The sequence below is a fragment of the Hippoglossus stenolepis genome, chromosome 21 (genome assembly GCF_022539355.2).
Source record: "Hippoglossus stenolepis isolate QCI-W04-F060 chromosome 21, HSTE1.2, whole genome shotgun sequence".
NCBI classification, from domain to species: domain Eukaryota; kingdom Metazoa; phylum Chordata; class Actinopteri; order Pleuronectiformes; family Pleuronectidae; genus Hippoglossus; species Hippoglossus stenolepis.
In genome coordinates, this window is record NC_061503.1 from 7,213,860 (window position 1) to 7,227,970 (window position 14,111).

Below are 14,111 nucleotides of genomic sequence, written 5' to 3' on the forward strand. Positions count from 1 at the left end.
CTGAGTGTATTTACAGTAGGTAGGTACGTTTAGCTAAAAGCAACGCAGGGTACTGTAACAGTCCTGCAATTAGAGAAGCACTCGGAAGAGAGCATAACTTCCGCCGAGGCCCAACAGTCCCCTTAAATTTAAGTTCCATGAATTATTCTCTGGGAAATTGGTGAAAAAAATCAAACGATGCCCAATCTCACAATGTTTAAAGAAGGGGGGGGGGGGGCGATATCCTGGATCCACGCTTTCATCTGGACCCGTAGCTAAATGTAACACAACATATTAATTGCGCAGTGTTTTTGTACAGTACATCGACACCGGCGCAGATCCTTATCAACAAAAATCTCTCGAAGTTGACATATTTGTCAGCATCTTCTATATGTGTGGCACCTCTTTTTCATCCAGAGGGATTTTGTTGTTTGTTTTGTCCTGAGTCAGTTTGTTGTGTGTTTGAAACGCCAACAACACGCCCACTCGGTCGCTGTGAATATTCCTTTATCTGTTTGCAAACTTAATTCCCTACTTCACAGCCACTTCACCCATAGCTGTCAACATCAGTCTGAATATTGTTGTTTACACAATAACTTGTTTTTTCCATATGATTACACCACATAACAGAGCGTCTCTCGGGATCCGCTGGACTCCTGCTTAATGAAGGTGTTGTACTTTCTTGAAGCGCAGCTCCTGAAGCATGTTTCACGTGGGCACAGGGGCAGCGTGAGCGTGAGGAGAAGAGCTGAAGCTGCAGCGTGGGAAATCTGTCCAGGCAAAATCATTTCTTAGTGCGAGTGCACAGTTTGAGCACAAGCAGAGCAAATCTGTGCACAAGCAGTGGCTATTTGAGTGCGTGCACAGGGTTTTGAGTGAGAGCATTACAAAATCTGAATGTGAAATCCATAGGTCCTGCTCTCTCTCTGTCTTACTAGTTGCTATTTCACTGACTGAAAGTTAGTGGGGATAGCACGAGCACAGAGTTATGTAAGAAGGAGATTGTTTTCTAGAAAATATGGAAGGAAACATGACATAATTAAAAAAATTGAAAACATAGATTTGCCGAGGTTTGATGAAAAACAAAATTCATTCACACACCTTTGAGATTTGCAGAGGAAATAACATCACTTTGTTTTCAAGAAAAATTTGTCAGAAATATATCTGGCATGATGTCTTATCTTAGTGTCTCATCACACTGCCCTTTTTATTTAGTGGCTGGTTACGGCTAATGACAACAGACAGAGTCATTAAAACACTGTGACTTCGGTTATAGATGTCCAAAACCAAAGTGGCCTCGCTCTGAACGTCTAACCCTCAAACTCACTCCCTCAAGGATACACACACACACACACACACACACACACACACACACACACACACACACACACACACACACACACACACACACACACACACACACTCTGAACTCTCTCTCTCTCCACAACCACTTCTTGTCCCCCCTTTTCTGACGTCAGTTGGCAGAGCAGAAAGCAGGCCTCTCGCAGCAGGGAGACGGGAAGGCAGCCAGTCAAGTGGGCTCGGGCCAGGAAGTGATACCTCGTCACAGGGGAGGGGGAGGTTGGACAGGGGACACACACACACACACACACACACACACACACACACACACACACACACACACACACACACACACACACACACACACACACACACACACACACACACACACACACACACACACACACACACACACACACACACACACACACACACACACACACACACACACACACACACACACACACACACACACACACACACACACACAAAAGAAATGGGAGCAGATGCCTTTTTCTTAGCTGGCAGAGCGGCCGTCTCTCCTCAAGGCAGTGTGGTGCAGCTGATCTAAGAAGTGGCAGAGAGAGCGGCTGTGAAGTTTGCCTAGTTTACTTGTTAGGAGAGTTCAAGCTCGCTCGTTTCCTTTCTATGGGAAGTCATTTATGTCACTCTACCCAGGGGGGGCCCTCTTCCCTTCAATGTGGAAGTTTTAACAACCCGGCCCTGCACCCTAGCCTAGCCTTGTTTTGTTGTGAGTTTATACAGCTTTGACTGTGGGCCTTTGGAAGTGTGACACAAGTGTGTGTGTGTGCCTGGAGTGTTTTTTTTTCTGAGAGGGTGAGCAGTAAATTGCACTCAGGAGCTTTATCCAGCTCCTGAGCTGTCTGTCTCTGCGGGCGTCTTTGTACCTCTCATTTCCCACTTCCAAACAAAACCGGAGTGCACCTGAAGAACAACCAATTTAGTTGTGTTTATTGCACATTAAGATGACTACCAAACACGAGGATAATACAGGAAGCGGTCAAAGGATACAAGAGAGAAAAATCACCCCGGGGCTTAAACTGAACATAAGTAATTACTCCGTGTAGTTAAAGTAGAAGCTCTCCTCCTGAGATACTGTTTTTGCTTATTTTTCAGAGAAGATAAGATCTTCCCTCCTCTCGCTCGCTCTAATAATCTCTCGCAGTATTGGCTTTGTACAAAGCACACTCGCAAACTTCACAGTTGTCTCTGACTTTTCCTCTTTCACACAAAATATTTACACTTTCTTTATATCTCAAACGCACACCAGTTTCTTTCACCATTTTCTACTTTCAGTTTCTTTAAGTCTGTCTCACTCGCACACACACACACACACACACACACACACACACGAACACACAAGCACACATACTCTTCTATAAATCTTCTGTTTGTCTTTCTTCTTGTCGTCTCTCACATGGCAGACGATGAGACAGTTTTATAAACCAACATAGTTTACAGGCCATTTCTGTAAGCAGGCGTCCGTCCATTCAAACCAAGAACTAGGCCCTGGGAGTTGACTGTGCTAACCACTGCACTACCATGCAGGCCTTCTTCCTCCTTCTTTCCTATTCTTCTTTCTTCTTGTGCCACCTTCCTTCTTCTTCCCACTTCTTTCATCTTCTTCCTTCTTCTTCCTCCTTCCTCGTCCTCTCCTCCTCCATTCTTCTTCTTCCTTTTATTCCTTCTTCTTTCTTCATCTTCCCTCTTCTTTTTTTCTTCCTTCCTCTCCCTTCTTCTTTCTTCCTCCTTCCTCCTTCTTTCCTCTTCTTTCCTCTTCTTTCTTCATCTTTCTTCTTCTTCCCCCTTCTTCCTCCTCCTTCTTTGATATTTCTTTTTCTTCTTCTTCTTCCTCATTCTTCCTGTTTCCTACTTCTTTTTCCTTCTTCTTTCTTTTCCTTCCTTCTCCTTTCTGATTTTTGCATCTCTCCTCTAATTTAGGTGTAAAAGAGGTATTATAGTAGTATATACTGTTTGTGTGTGCGAATGGGTGAATGTAGTTTGTACTGTAAAGCACTTTGAGTGGTTGATAATGAAAGAAAAGCAATAAATGAACGCAGTCCATTTACCTTTCTTCACCTCCGGCATGCTCATTTAAAACATTACTGCCCCTGAAGTTTCACAAGAGTCTAAACTGCGTTCCAACATCCACAGGAAACGAAGCATCAAACATCTTAATGGACTGTTATCGATTTAAAATCATCAACAGAGAGACGGAACCACTTTCTGGATACAGTTTTGGGTTTGAGAAAATGTGAGTCTGAATATCGTTCGTCCACTGAACTGAATTTGAAATGATGGACTTGCTCGAGGCGTTAAAGAAAATGATTGTAATCCAGAAATGTTGGAATGCCACGTGAGTGGGTATTTAAGCTAGTAGCATACAAATATTTGTCACAACCCCGTTAAGTTAGGGTCTTTAGACTGTGGGGCTTTTTCACTCTACTGACATTTTATCAAATAAAAACCATGAATGGATCAATCACATTACAGATCACTAGCCGCTCCAAACCCATTAGTTGCAGCCCTCTATGAAAGCGTCAAACCGAGAGGGTGAAATGACATGCATCAATCGTAACAGCCAATTCCTTTGGGCTTTAAATAGATTTATGATCCTTAATAAACAGAAGCATGGAGCAGTAGAAGGGGAAGAACATTCATCCTCCTGCAGATGCGCCAACGTTGTTTAAAACTCCGAAATTCTACATTTGAATCGACATACGTTACGGTGGCTGAACCCTCTGTATGACCCGAGGCAAGCCGCTTCGAATCAGAGGTTGTATTTCACACCTACATCTTGTTTTGTTTTATCAGTCCGCTCTGAAATTGGTTTTGAAAACATTTGCAGCGCGCAGCTCAGGCTGCTGTGAGAGGAATGCTTACTCATAACCTGCAGGACACTTTGCTTATTTACATTGTCACGCTGACAGCTCCTATATCAGCTGACAGCCTCAAATTTCCCCTGAGAGGACTTATGTTGTGTTTGCTGTACACATTGTATTACAGGGTCATCATTTTTGTTTTCTCGTGTCACGAGATTGGCATCCTGAAAACACGCAAACCTCTTTGAACCTCCAGGCCATTAAGATACCTTTAATTTGAAGTCCACTTACGTTGTATTTATACATAAAAAAACAAAAACTAAGCTAAAATAGGCTTTAAAGCTCCATAGAGATGAAGGTAATGGCTACACATCATCATTTGAGCTGTGTTGTTATAAAAGTATTGATTAGTGCTTCTTTAATTATATCTGTAAAAATATGATGCGTATCTTTTTAAAGATAAAAGAAGACGCTTTCAGACATAAACTCCTGGAAAATTGCTCGGATCTTGTTGTCGGCGTCTTCTACATGTCCGAAACCAATTATTCATCCGGAGATTTTTGTATTGTTCCAGTTTTCTTCACATTTTGAGACTGAATAGAAGTGAAGTGAGTTAAGTATTAATAAGCAGAAGCTCCACATTTCTCAAAAGAACATGTTAACCTGCAGCTTCAAGTATCAAGGCCAGTTCACTCACATTTTCTCTGTGAGTGCTGTAACAAAATATTCTCTCTCAGTAAAATGAGATTGTTTTGAGTATCGGTGCATCTTCCCAAGCTCCTCCACAAACACACACACACACACACACACACACACACACACACACACACACACACACACACTTGGAGCAAGAGGCACATATTAGCTATAATTTGATCAGGCTGGGACGGCGTCGAGGCTCCGGGTGGCTCCGATAACAACAGCGTGGACGGCTCCTCGGAGAGCTTGTCGCTTTTGTGGATGGGGAATGAGGGCTGATAAGCGGGGCACCAAAAAAAAAAACAATATCCACCCATTGCGAATGAAGGGTTTGGCGGTGCGGCGGCGGAGCAAGACAAAGGCTGTTAAATTTAACTGCCGAGGGCATAAAGCCACACTCCAACTCTGATTGATTTCCTCCCCAAAGTCGATGATGTTTAAACGGCTCCGGCTTGTAAAGAGACGGCCTCTTTCTCTCACCAGGCTTCTTTATCTGTGGCTTTTGTTTCTGCATCTTCACACACACACACACACGCTATGATTATAGCATCGCCGGACTGTATCTTTGACCCCACAACCTTCTACCCAGACACATTTGTCCTGATACATTTGGATTTACATTAACACATATATTTAAAATGCATATCTCTGAGATACCGACAACTGAAATCCATTTTCGGTCTCTCTTGCCAAAAAGATGTCAGAGTTCATGTTGTAGCATCTTTTAAAGTTATGTAGAACATTCTTGGATTGCGTGAATACATAAAATTCCTCCCAGAGGCTGAGTCTTATATAAGCGTTGTGCTGCAGATGCAGTTTATTGATGTGTTGTTGACACTGCACCTTATTACAGCTTCCCACCATCCCATGTATTTATGTTGTTATTTTGATCTGTAAATTAACAAATCCACTTGACTTGAATGAGTTTTTAATGTCTTTATCTACGTACCTTTGCTTTTGTCAAAACCTTTGATCCTAATGAAAGGTTAGTGATGCCCTTTTTGATATGTGGAGTAGAGTGTGGATACCTCTGGCTGGACTGAGTGGGTTTCGAACAAGATTTTATAAATGATATCGAGTACAGGAGGAGTTGGTCATGTTGGCTGGGCTGATACTTTCACTGCACATGGATTTTAATTTATAACCCAACATTTGTCTACTGGGCTGCATGAGGGAGAACATGCACGGAGCATCACTGTGAGACGATGGCTTGGCGTTTTTCTTTCATACATGTGTGTAGACCTTCACTCCACGGCCGTATCCCTTTTGGTCCTCATTTTGCACCTGACTCAACCAACCTACTTGCTTGATGTGCAGGTCCACAGAGTGTTAGTGAGAATTAAAAGACGTGTGATTCAGCACCTCTGCGAACAACTTCGATCTGTGGTTATTTCCTTCTCTGCGTAGGTTTGAGGAGACGTGAATCTTCAGAGAAGCAGGATTCCAGTTTAATATACTACCCAGGCTGCCTGCTACCTGTTTGCTCACTGTTTGAATTCACATGCAAAGAGCAAATGATCTGTTTTTGCAGCTCATATATATATATCTATCATTGCTTGCCTGCGCCATAACCTATTTGATAAACATCAGTTTGTCACCCAAGCGCAATGAATCCTGGGATAGGTTGCGCCCAGAAGGAACCACCCGTTGGAGCCTTCGTTTCTCAGGGATGGAAGGACACATTTGTAGGCCACGTTCGAAAGAGTCTTTGAAATGGGACAGTCTAAGTTCTCTACTAATGTAGGAGCTGCTGTTTGGAGTTTGCATCAGCTGAAGACATTAGAGGAATACGTTTTCTACAATGAAGTTATTTTATACAAGAAGCAAGTGTTTGAACCTGTCATTTATCGCCCTTCTCGCCTTTAGGGCCTTCTCAGCTGCCATAGTTGCAGCGCTTGTGTTTCACAACAGGGTTTTAAACGCACCACCGTTGACATTTAAATTACACATTCTGAGCTGAGTTCAAAAAGTTCAAGATTTCAAGCTTATTTTCATTGCTTTGGTGTCACGGAACAGAGTAAACAAACCTCCTGCTAATGGCTCATCAGAGTCATTGGACAGAAACGTCATATCTCTCCTGCTTGTGTCTTTATTGTGACCTCCACAGTCAGCAGATGATTATTTTGTGTAAATACACAGATCTGATCTGGTCTCTTATAAATTACTGTCGTGGTAGTTGACATTATATAAGGCTAAATTGCTTGCATACCACTGTGTATTGTAGTTATAGCCTCTTCATTTTTATTCGTCCCTGGTTATAAGCTGTGTGTGTGTGTGTGCATCTATTTGTCTATTTGTGCAGGGAGAATGAGGTCCTGAAGGTCCAGTTGAAGAAGTATGTGGGGGCGGTACAGATGCTGAAGAGAGAGGGGAACCAGGGCAACGACGGTAAACCACACACACACACACACCCACAAACCATTATGACCTAAGATTAGATTGCATATCTGTGTCCCAGTACGTCTATTTTGCTCACAAACAGAAATGCTTATAGAGGCACACACAGAAAAAAAAAGAAGGTCATCAGTTTGCCCCGGATCCCAGATCAGGTCATTTCTCACGGGGCTCCGATGACTAACCTCCTTCTTTTAATGCTGTCAAACTGAGTGAGCCTCTCTCTCAACCTCCGTCTCTCACTCTGGCTTATCCTCTTCTTTTAGTTTTTGGCCAGGCTCGATAACTTTGACTTTGGCTTTTTCCTGTTGCCGGGGGACGCGAGCGGTACTCTGTTTAAAGACCGGCGAGATAAGCCCCCCCTGCTGTATCAGAGGCAAATAAAATGAACATGGCAGATTATGGAGGCCCACATAATGGCTAATTGCATTTTGGGGGTATAGAAGGGGAGGGCTGTTATCTGTGACGGCCCCAAGGCTTTACGTGTTTGTGAGAGGTTTTTTGTTATGTTTTTGCGAGACGCGGAGGTAAAGAGACACGTAGAACTTTGTAATATCAGGTTAACAGTGCCTCAGGTTTTTATACTGACCATCAGAACAAACAGCTGTTCTTTGCAGCTTAGCTACGAGCCTTTTTTATCAAGCCCACTATTCCTTTTTAAAGAGAAGCACGCATTTGGTCGATTGCGATCTCTAATTTATTTTTAAATTCCTATGTATAACAAGGTGCGTGTCAAAATGTCGTCATGTCTGTTCTACAAACATGGCAGCACCAATACAACAAAGTTCACCGATGCACAATGCAAGTAGCAGACAAGTGTAACTGGTGGAGTCTGGCTTCGCCTGCGTTGTGATTTATTTGACAGAAAGGTCGGATCACGAGTGTCTTTGGAGGTGACCTCTGTTTATTCTGACAAACCAATGATCCCATATTCTGGTTGAAGCCTCCCTACACCATGTGTCACGATGCCCACATCCCTCAGTGGTAAAGACAAATTAATGATAAAGGAATGGTTATCATTGACGTCATTCCTTCATTAAACGCCTGATAAAACAGCTGAAAAGGAGCCACTTTTAGTTTACATCCATCCATTGTCTGCCTATGATGAATAAAAGGATTTTAACAAAGAGATTCCTGGGTGTTTATGGGGAAAAAGTATTCATTTTAGTTTAAAGTTCATCGCCATTTTGCCCAACTCTGCTGGGATGAATGTTTACAACAGATTGTTAAGTTTAACATTTTGGCCGGCTCTTGTTTAAAACCTGAAAGATGCTGTGACGGCTCCTGTTTGTTGCTTTGTTCCCAAATCTCTGCACTTCCATCAGAGGGGGCTGTGTTAGTTTTAATGTTATGGATATTGCCAAATCTACAAAGATCTAAGCCGCGTGATGCTAAAATCTCCCTTTTTATAATGTAAATTCACTCACATCCACTCCTCAGATCGTCCGGGCTTTGCTTGAAGACACAAAACCTGGATCACACCAGTGACCAGGAAACCTTTTATGATGTCTTCTATGTAAAAGGTGCAGCGATTCAGAAGATTTCAACAGTCACATCATGTTGCCGAGAGCATTGACAACCCCCCCACTTGTTATCCGAGCACCCGACGTGTGCGACTTGGGTCTGCGGTGGCTTCATGTTTAAAACATTCTCCTCTCTGATCCCCGGCAATTACCGTGTTCAGCCTGTCAAACTCGGCCGCCTGGCCCGCTGACACCGGAGTGCACGGCGGGGAGGATCATTGAGGATGGGAGATGATTGCAGTGAGACACGCTGATTCCCTCGCTCGTGAAGACACCTACCATGTATTATCAGGAACTAGCCATCCCCCAGCTCACCTCCGTGGTCTTGACGAACGTGTTCTAGTGCGTCATTTCTTGAATTTGTGGCTTGATCTTGTTTTTGTTTTTTTTTCCTCCTCGCCACCACCGCTCATTAGCTCTCTCGCCGATGTTGACATTTCATTTTTCCATCATTTGTACACATTCCCTCTCCTGTCTCACCCCTCCTTCTTCCCTCTTGTCATTCCCTCTCCTCCCGTCCCCGATCCCCTCATCCCGACAGGCGTAGTAATTCCCTCTCCACAGCGGCGTCTAAATGATTTCATCCTCCCTCGCCTCTGTCTTCTGCTAATGATGTGCCTCGTTCCATCATACTTTGATGTTGAATCCCACAGTGTGCTGGTGGAGATGTGTGAGTGTAGAGGAGCAGAGGAGGAGGAATGATGAGGGAGCAGTTTAGAGGGAGCGGGGAAAAAAAAGGGGAAGAAAAAGACTAGTATGAATTGATACACAAGTTTCCCGGTTTCATGTGCTGTCAGCGTGCTTCCCCGTAATCAGTGCGCTGCCTTCTCCGAAACCTCTCGGGTCTAATGACGGCGCTGCAGACCTGATCTCTCCAGCGCTCCTCAGGCTGCGCCAGCCCCACTGACGTGCCTCGAAAGAAGCTTCTCCTTTCCCCGTGTTTCAGCGCTAATTACCGCTTCCCGCGAGATGCCTTCTATCTGTGTTTTGTTTCGGGGATTTCCCCCTTTTCTACTTATACTTGCAAATGAGAGAATGGTATGTTTGTGTCGCTCTGCGATTTCTGTACGAATGTGTATCATCCTTCATGTTACACGCTTGAATCCAATTTGAAAATCTGCATACGTTGGCCATAGTAGAAGACAGGAAGTACATATACTTTACATGTCACATTAGCATAGCTCCAATGGGTGTAACGTCAAAGTGAGATGAATGTGTAAGTGCTAGGTGTTTGTACGTATGTGTGTGCCTGTTTGTACGTGGGTTTGTCATTAAGAGAAGCCATTAGTTGATCCCCCAGAGGGGTTGTCGTGTGACACAAGCAGTCGTGTGCACTGTAAGGCACAGCCACATGAAGAGAAACCTCAGGAGAGAGAGAGACACATGGAAAACACAGTTCCCATGAGTCTGAATGTCCCTTGAAGATCAGTCCATATGTAATAAGACTGCACATGTGGCCTTGAAAGATCATACACTACTTTTTTTTTTTTAATTACTGTAACTATGAAAGTTTCCCTTTTCTCCTGCTTTTTATGTTCGTACTGATGCTAGCAAGCGGCCTGCAGGAAATCAAGTCTCCATAGTGCAATCTGACATTGATGTGCAGGTTTTGTTAGTACCCTTCTCCATCACTTTAGCCCAGCTCTTTGAATCGTTCTCTGTTTGGGACGTCTCACACAAAGGCATTAACAGAAAACACGACTGCAAAAGTCACAACAGGAAAACAAAAGCCACATAACGGAAACACAACATCAACGGAAGTGAGCGACGACAGGTGTTGACAATGAAAAAGTTAAACCAGCCGCCTCTAGATTTGATGCTCGTCTATTTGAGGTGTGACGCTTCAGGCGCGTTCTTATTTTGGGTTCTCCTAGCACCTGTGACAGGGGGCGAACACGAGCTGTCACCTGCCCTTTGTCAGCTCCGCCATGGAGGTTATGTTTTCATGACTGTCTTGTTTGTTTGTCTGCCAGATTGTGCAAAAACTACTGAACGGATTTCCACAAAACTTGGAACAGAGGGTGTGGTACTGGTCAGGGAAGAATCCTTCAAATTTTCGGGGGCAGATCGTGATCAGGGGGCAAATCCAGGAATCTTCTTTGCTTTCTTTCACCTTCAAGATAGGGTCTTTATTAACATTTATACTGTTTTCAGAGGGAATAATTCATGGATCTTTGAGTGTGTGAAATGTGGTGCAGGTGGATAGAAATGAAGTGGACTGTTGGGCCTTGGTGGAGGTATGTATTTGTATTTTATGTAAAATCCCACACGCCTTTAGCATCTTGACGTACGTCCACTCTCCAGAAGAAGCGTATTCGCTCCATATTCGCCCCTCGGTCTGACATATTGTGATTTCTTTATTCCCCACTGCTATTATTTTTGATGGCGTAGCTGCATCAAATGTGTGCTCCAAGCGTTATTGAACAACATGCTGGATGTGGCAGGTCACTGGGAAATAAGAACGTGTCAGGAATCTATTCACACGAGTGAGGAGAGTGTGAGGAGCAGAAAGGTTCAAGGACAGAGGGACTTGAGACAAAGTGCTGTTGTCTGTAGTCCACTGCTGCAATGATAGAAGGTCAGGGTTTGTAATAAGGGCGTTGACTGGATGAAAAAACATTTGTTGCATCCTCAGAGGAGGCTCTTTGTCTCTCAGGTGATGATGTGTCTAGGCCTCTCATCCTCCCAGGAGGTGGTTTTAATGGCCGGCTGGTTGAGCGGCTGGTGTGTGACTGACTGCTTCACCAGGGGGGATTGATTCCCCCGGGGGGACGGTCACCGAACCTGAGGAAGCAGGGTTTCACCTCATCTCTCTCAGATGGCTGATTGCTGCATGCGGTCGGCTGAAATTGGCCTGCAGTGCTATATAAAAAAAAAAAGATTGGCCTGCCAGTGCATGGATAGGGATCAGAGTTATTAACCTGTTAAGTGCTGGCTGGGCACGTCGAGGACACTCGAACAGATCGATAACAGGTCAGAGGGCATTTAGTCTGGCGAGATGGAATTCCCTCTCTTTCATTTCCTTGTCAAGAGCTTTGTGATATCTCCATTTCCTCTCACTTTTATCTACGCACTCCATTATTCTTTTCTATTAATACTCTTGTTGAAATGGAAAAAATGGAAAAAAAAAGAGCTACCTGAAAATGTAAAAGGAAATTTTAAATGATTTGCTTTGTTTGTTTCAACCACAGACTGTTTATAAATATGGTCGACATGACAGCTCCCCAAACTGATGTTTGTTCAAGTGTCATTTTTTCCGATGAGTTTGGTTTTAATCAGTTATTTGATGCAATGACAAGGTGAAATGTCATGATTGACAGCTCATGATTGGTCGAGTGCGTGTATTGACGGGACCTCGCTCTTTCCACCGGTGGCTTACTCTAAATGCGCAAGATGGCTACGTTTGTATGCGTATATTTCGGCTTAATTTCTGTATAGTGGGAGGAAGTAAAGACGCGTCGTCCATCTTTATATAAAGTCCATGGTTTCACCTATTCCTTTTCCTGCCAACTCCTTTTGTTTTACTTGACTTCATGACTATGTTTTCGTAGCCAGCTCCCCGTCGGGCTGCCCATGAAACGCATTTCTTTTCATGTAGTCTCTGTATTTCTGTTCCCTCAATCTTTTGCCCCAGTTTTCATTATTTATACTTGTACGTGTAAATACACTTGGTCTAAATCCCACACCTGCGTTTTCCCCCCACCAGGATCAGTTGCAGCCCAGCGCTTTGATTCATTCTGCTTTCTGCCTGTCACCGCATACGTGTTTAATTCGTCCATAAATAAACTCACCGCAGACAGCAGCTTATTCATCTCCAATAAGGAAATGGATTACATGGCCGTTTAAAACCCAATAAGCTTCCCTTGGTCTGATTTGGTCTCTGCTGCTTCCTCCGACACCCAGTGGCCTGTAATGAGTGAATGAGAAGCATTTGTCACTGCTGCCTGCCCTAATAGGAGAGTGTAACTTATTCATTACACGCATAGATCTGCGTTTATTGTCCCTCTGCGTGCTCCGCTTTCCCCTTGTATGGCCTCAGGGAGGTCAGGCATCTAGGTGTGAGGTGTCAGGTGTGTGTGTGTGTGTGTGTGTGTGTGTGTGTGTGTGTGTGTGTGTGTGTGTGTGTGTGTGTGTGTGTGTGTGTGTGTGTGTGTGTGTGTGTGTGTGTGTGTGTGTGTGTGTGTGTGTGTGTGTGTGTACGGCCCAGGTATTACTCATGTTGTGGGGACCTAAACCTGTTTACACAGTCACACAATGGGGACTTGTCTTCCTAATGGGGACAAAAATCGAGTCCCCAAAATGTAAATGATTACATTTTAGGGCAAAGACATGTTTTAGGGTTAGGGTTAAGTTAAGGTTAGGGTTATGTAAGTAGTATCTATATGGTTATGGTTAGACTAAGTCTCCAGGAAATCTATGCAAGTCAATGCAATATCCTCTGAAGTAAAGGAGACACAGCTGTGTGCGTATGTGTGTAGGCGTGCAAGCCTGAATATGCAAGTTTGTATGTTATTGAAATTTGAGGTGTGTGTAGTTATATATTGTTTTCTGGTGCTTAACTGTTAAGTGTGTGTGTGTGTGTGTGTGTGTGTGTGTGTGTGTGTGTGTGTGTGTGTGTGTGTGTGTGTGTGTGTGTGTGTGTGTGTGTGTGTGTGTGTGTGTGTGTGTGTGTGTGTGTGAAGGATGCAGGCTGTGTTTTTGTTATTATGAAGGTGGGTTTGTCATTAATTGGTAACAAATGAGTAGCTGAGTGTCTTTGGGGGTTAATATGAGAAAAGCAGGTCATGCTGGTCATTAATAAACAAATGTGTGTAGGTTTGTGCTTTGTCAGGGCAACTGTTCCAAACTGTGCACGTTCATACAGTGTAGTTGTGGTAATTGCCTCATGTCCCCTTGAGTGAGAATATGAAACTCTGTGTGTGTGTGAGACCTAAATTAAACTGTGCATTTGCGACCGTAGGTGGGTAAGAAAGTGTTGTAACTAGTGTGTAAGTGGTTTATGTTGAAAAGTTATTTACATCCCAGTAGGCCGACTGTAAAAGAGCAAATGATGAGTCACTCTCTATGTGATTTGAGCTTAATTGTGCCCACACACTCGTTTAGCTGCGGCCCCTGATGATAACAGCAGAAGCTGGGAAACCACTCACCTTGTTTAGCCTATCAGGTCTTAATCCAACAGATTGGTCATGTTTACCAGCTCAAAGGTGTGAGCGACCTTAATTTATTCAGCGCGGGGTGGTCTGTTTGTGTGGATACGTGACAATTAATCCCACAGCCACTGTTTTTCTTTTCCTGGCACAAAAAAAGGGTGATATTGCATATTGTTTGTCACAGGTGGGTCCAGGTGGCCAACCTCTGAGTGTAGTGTGCG

At 43.8% G+C, this 14,111-nt stretch overlaps 1 protein-coding gene across 1 annotated transcript in view; it reads left to right on the top strand.

The window, feature by feature from the left end:
- The window catches only part of snx29 (sorting nexin 29), a 140,438-nt gene that overhangs the window by 23,038 nt on the left and 103,289 nt on the right, over positions 1 to 14,111 (top strand). Inside the window, exon 14 of the mRNA XM_035145252.2 lies at positions 7,126 to 7,211. Within this exon, the coding sequence (XP_035001143.1) occupies positions 7,126 to 7,211 (86 nt within the window). The remainder of the gene's footprint in view (positions 1 to 7,125; positions 7,212 to 14,111) is intronic.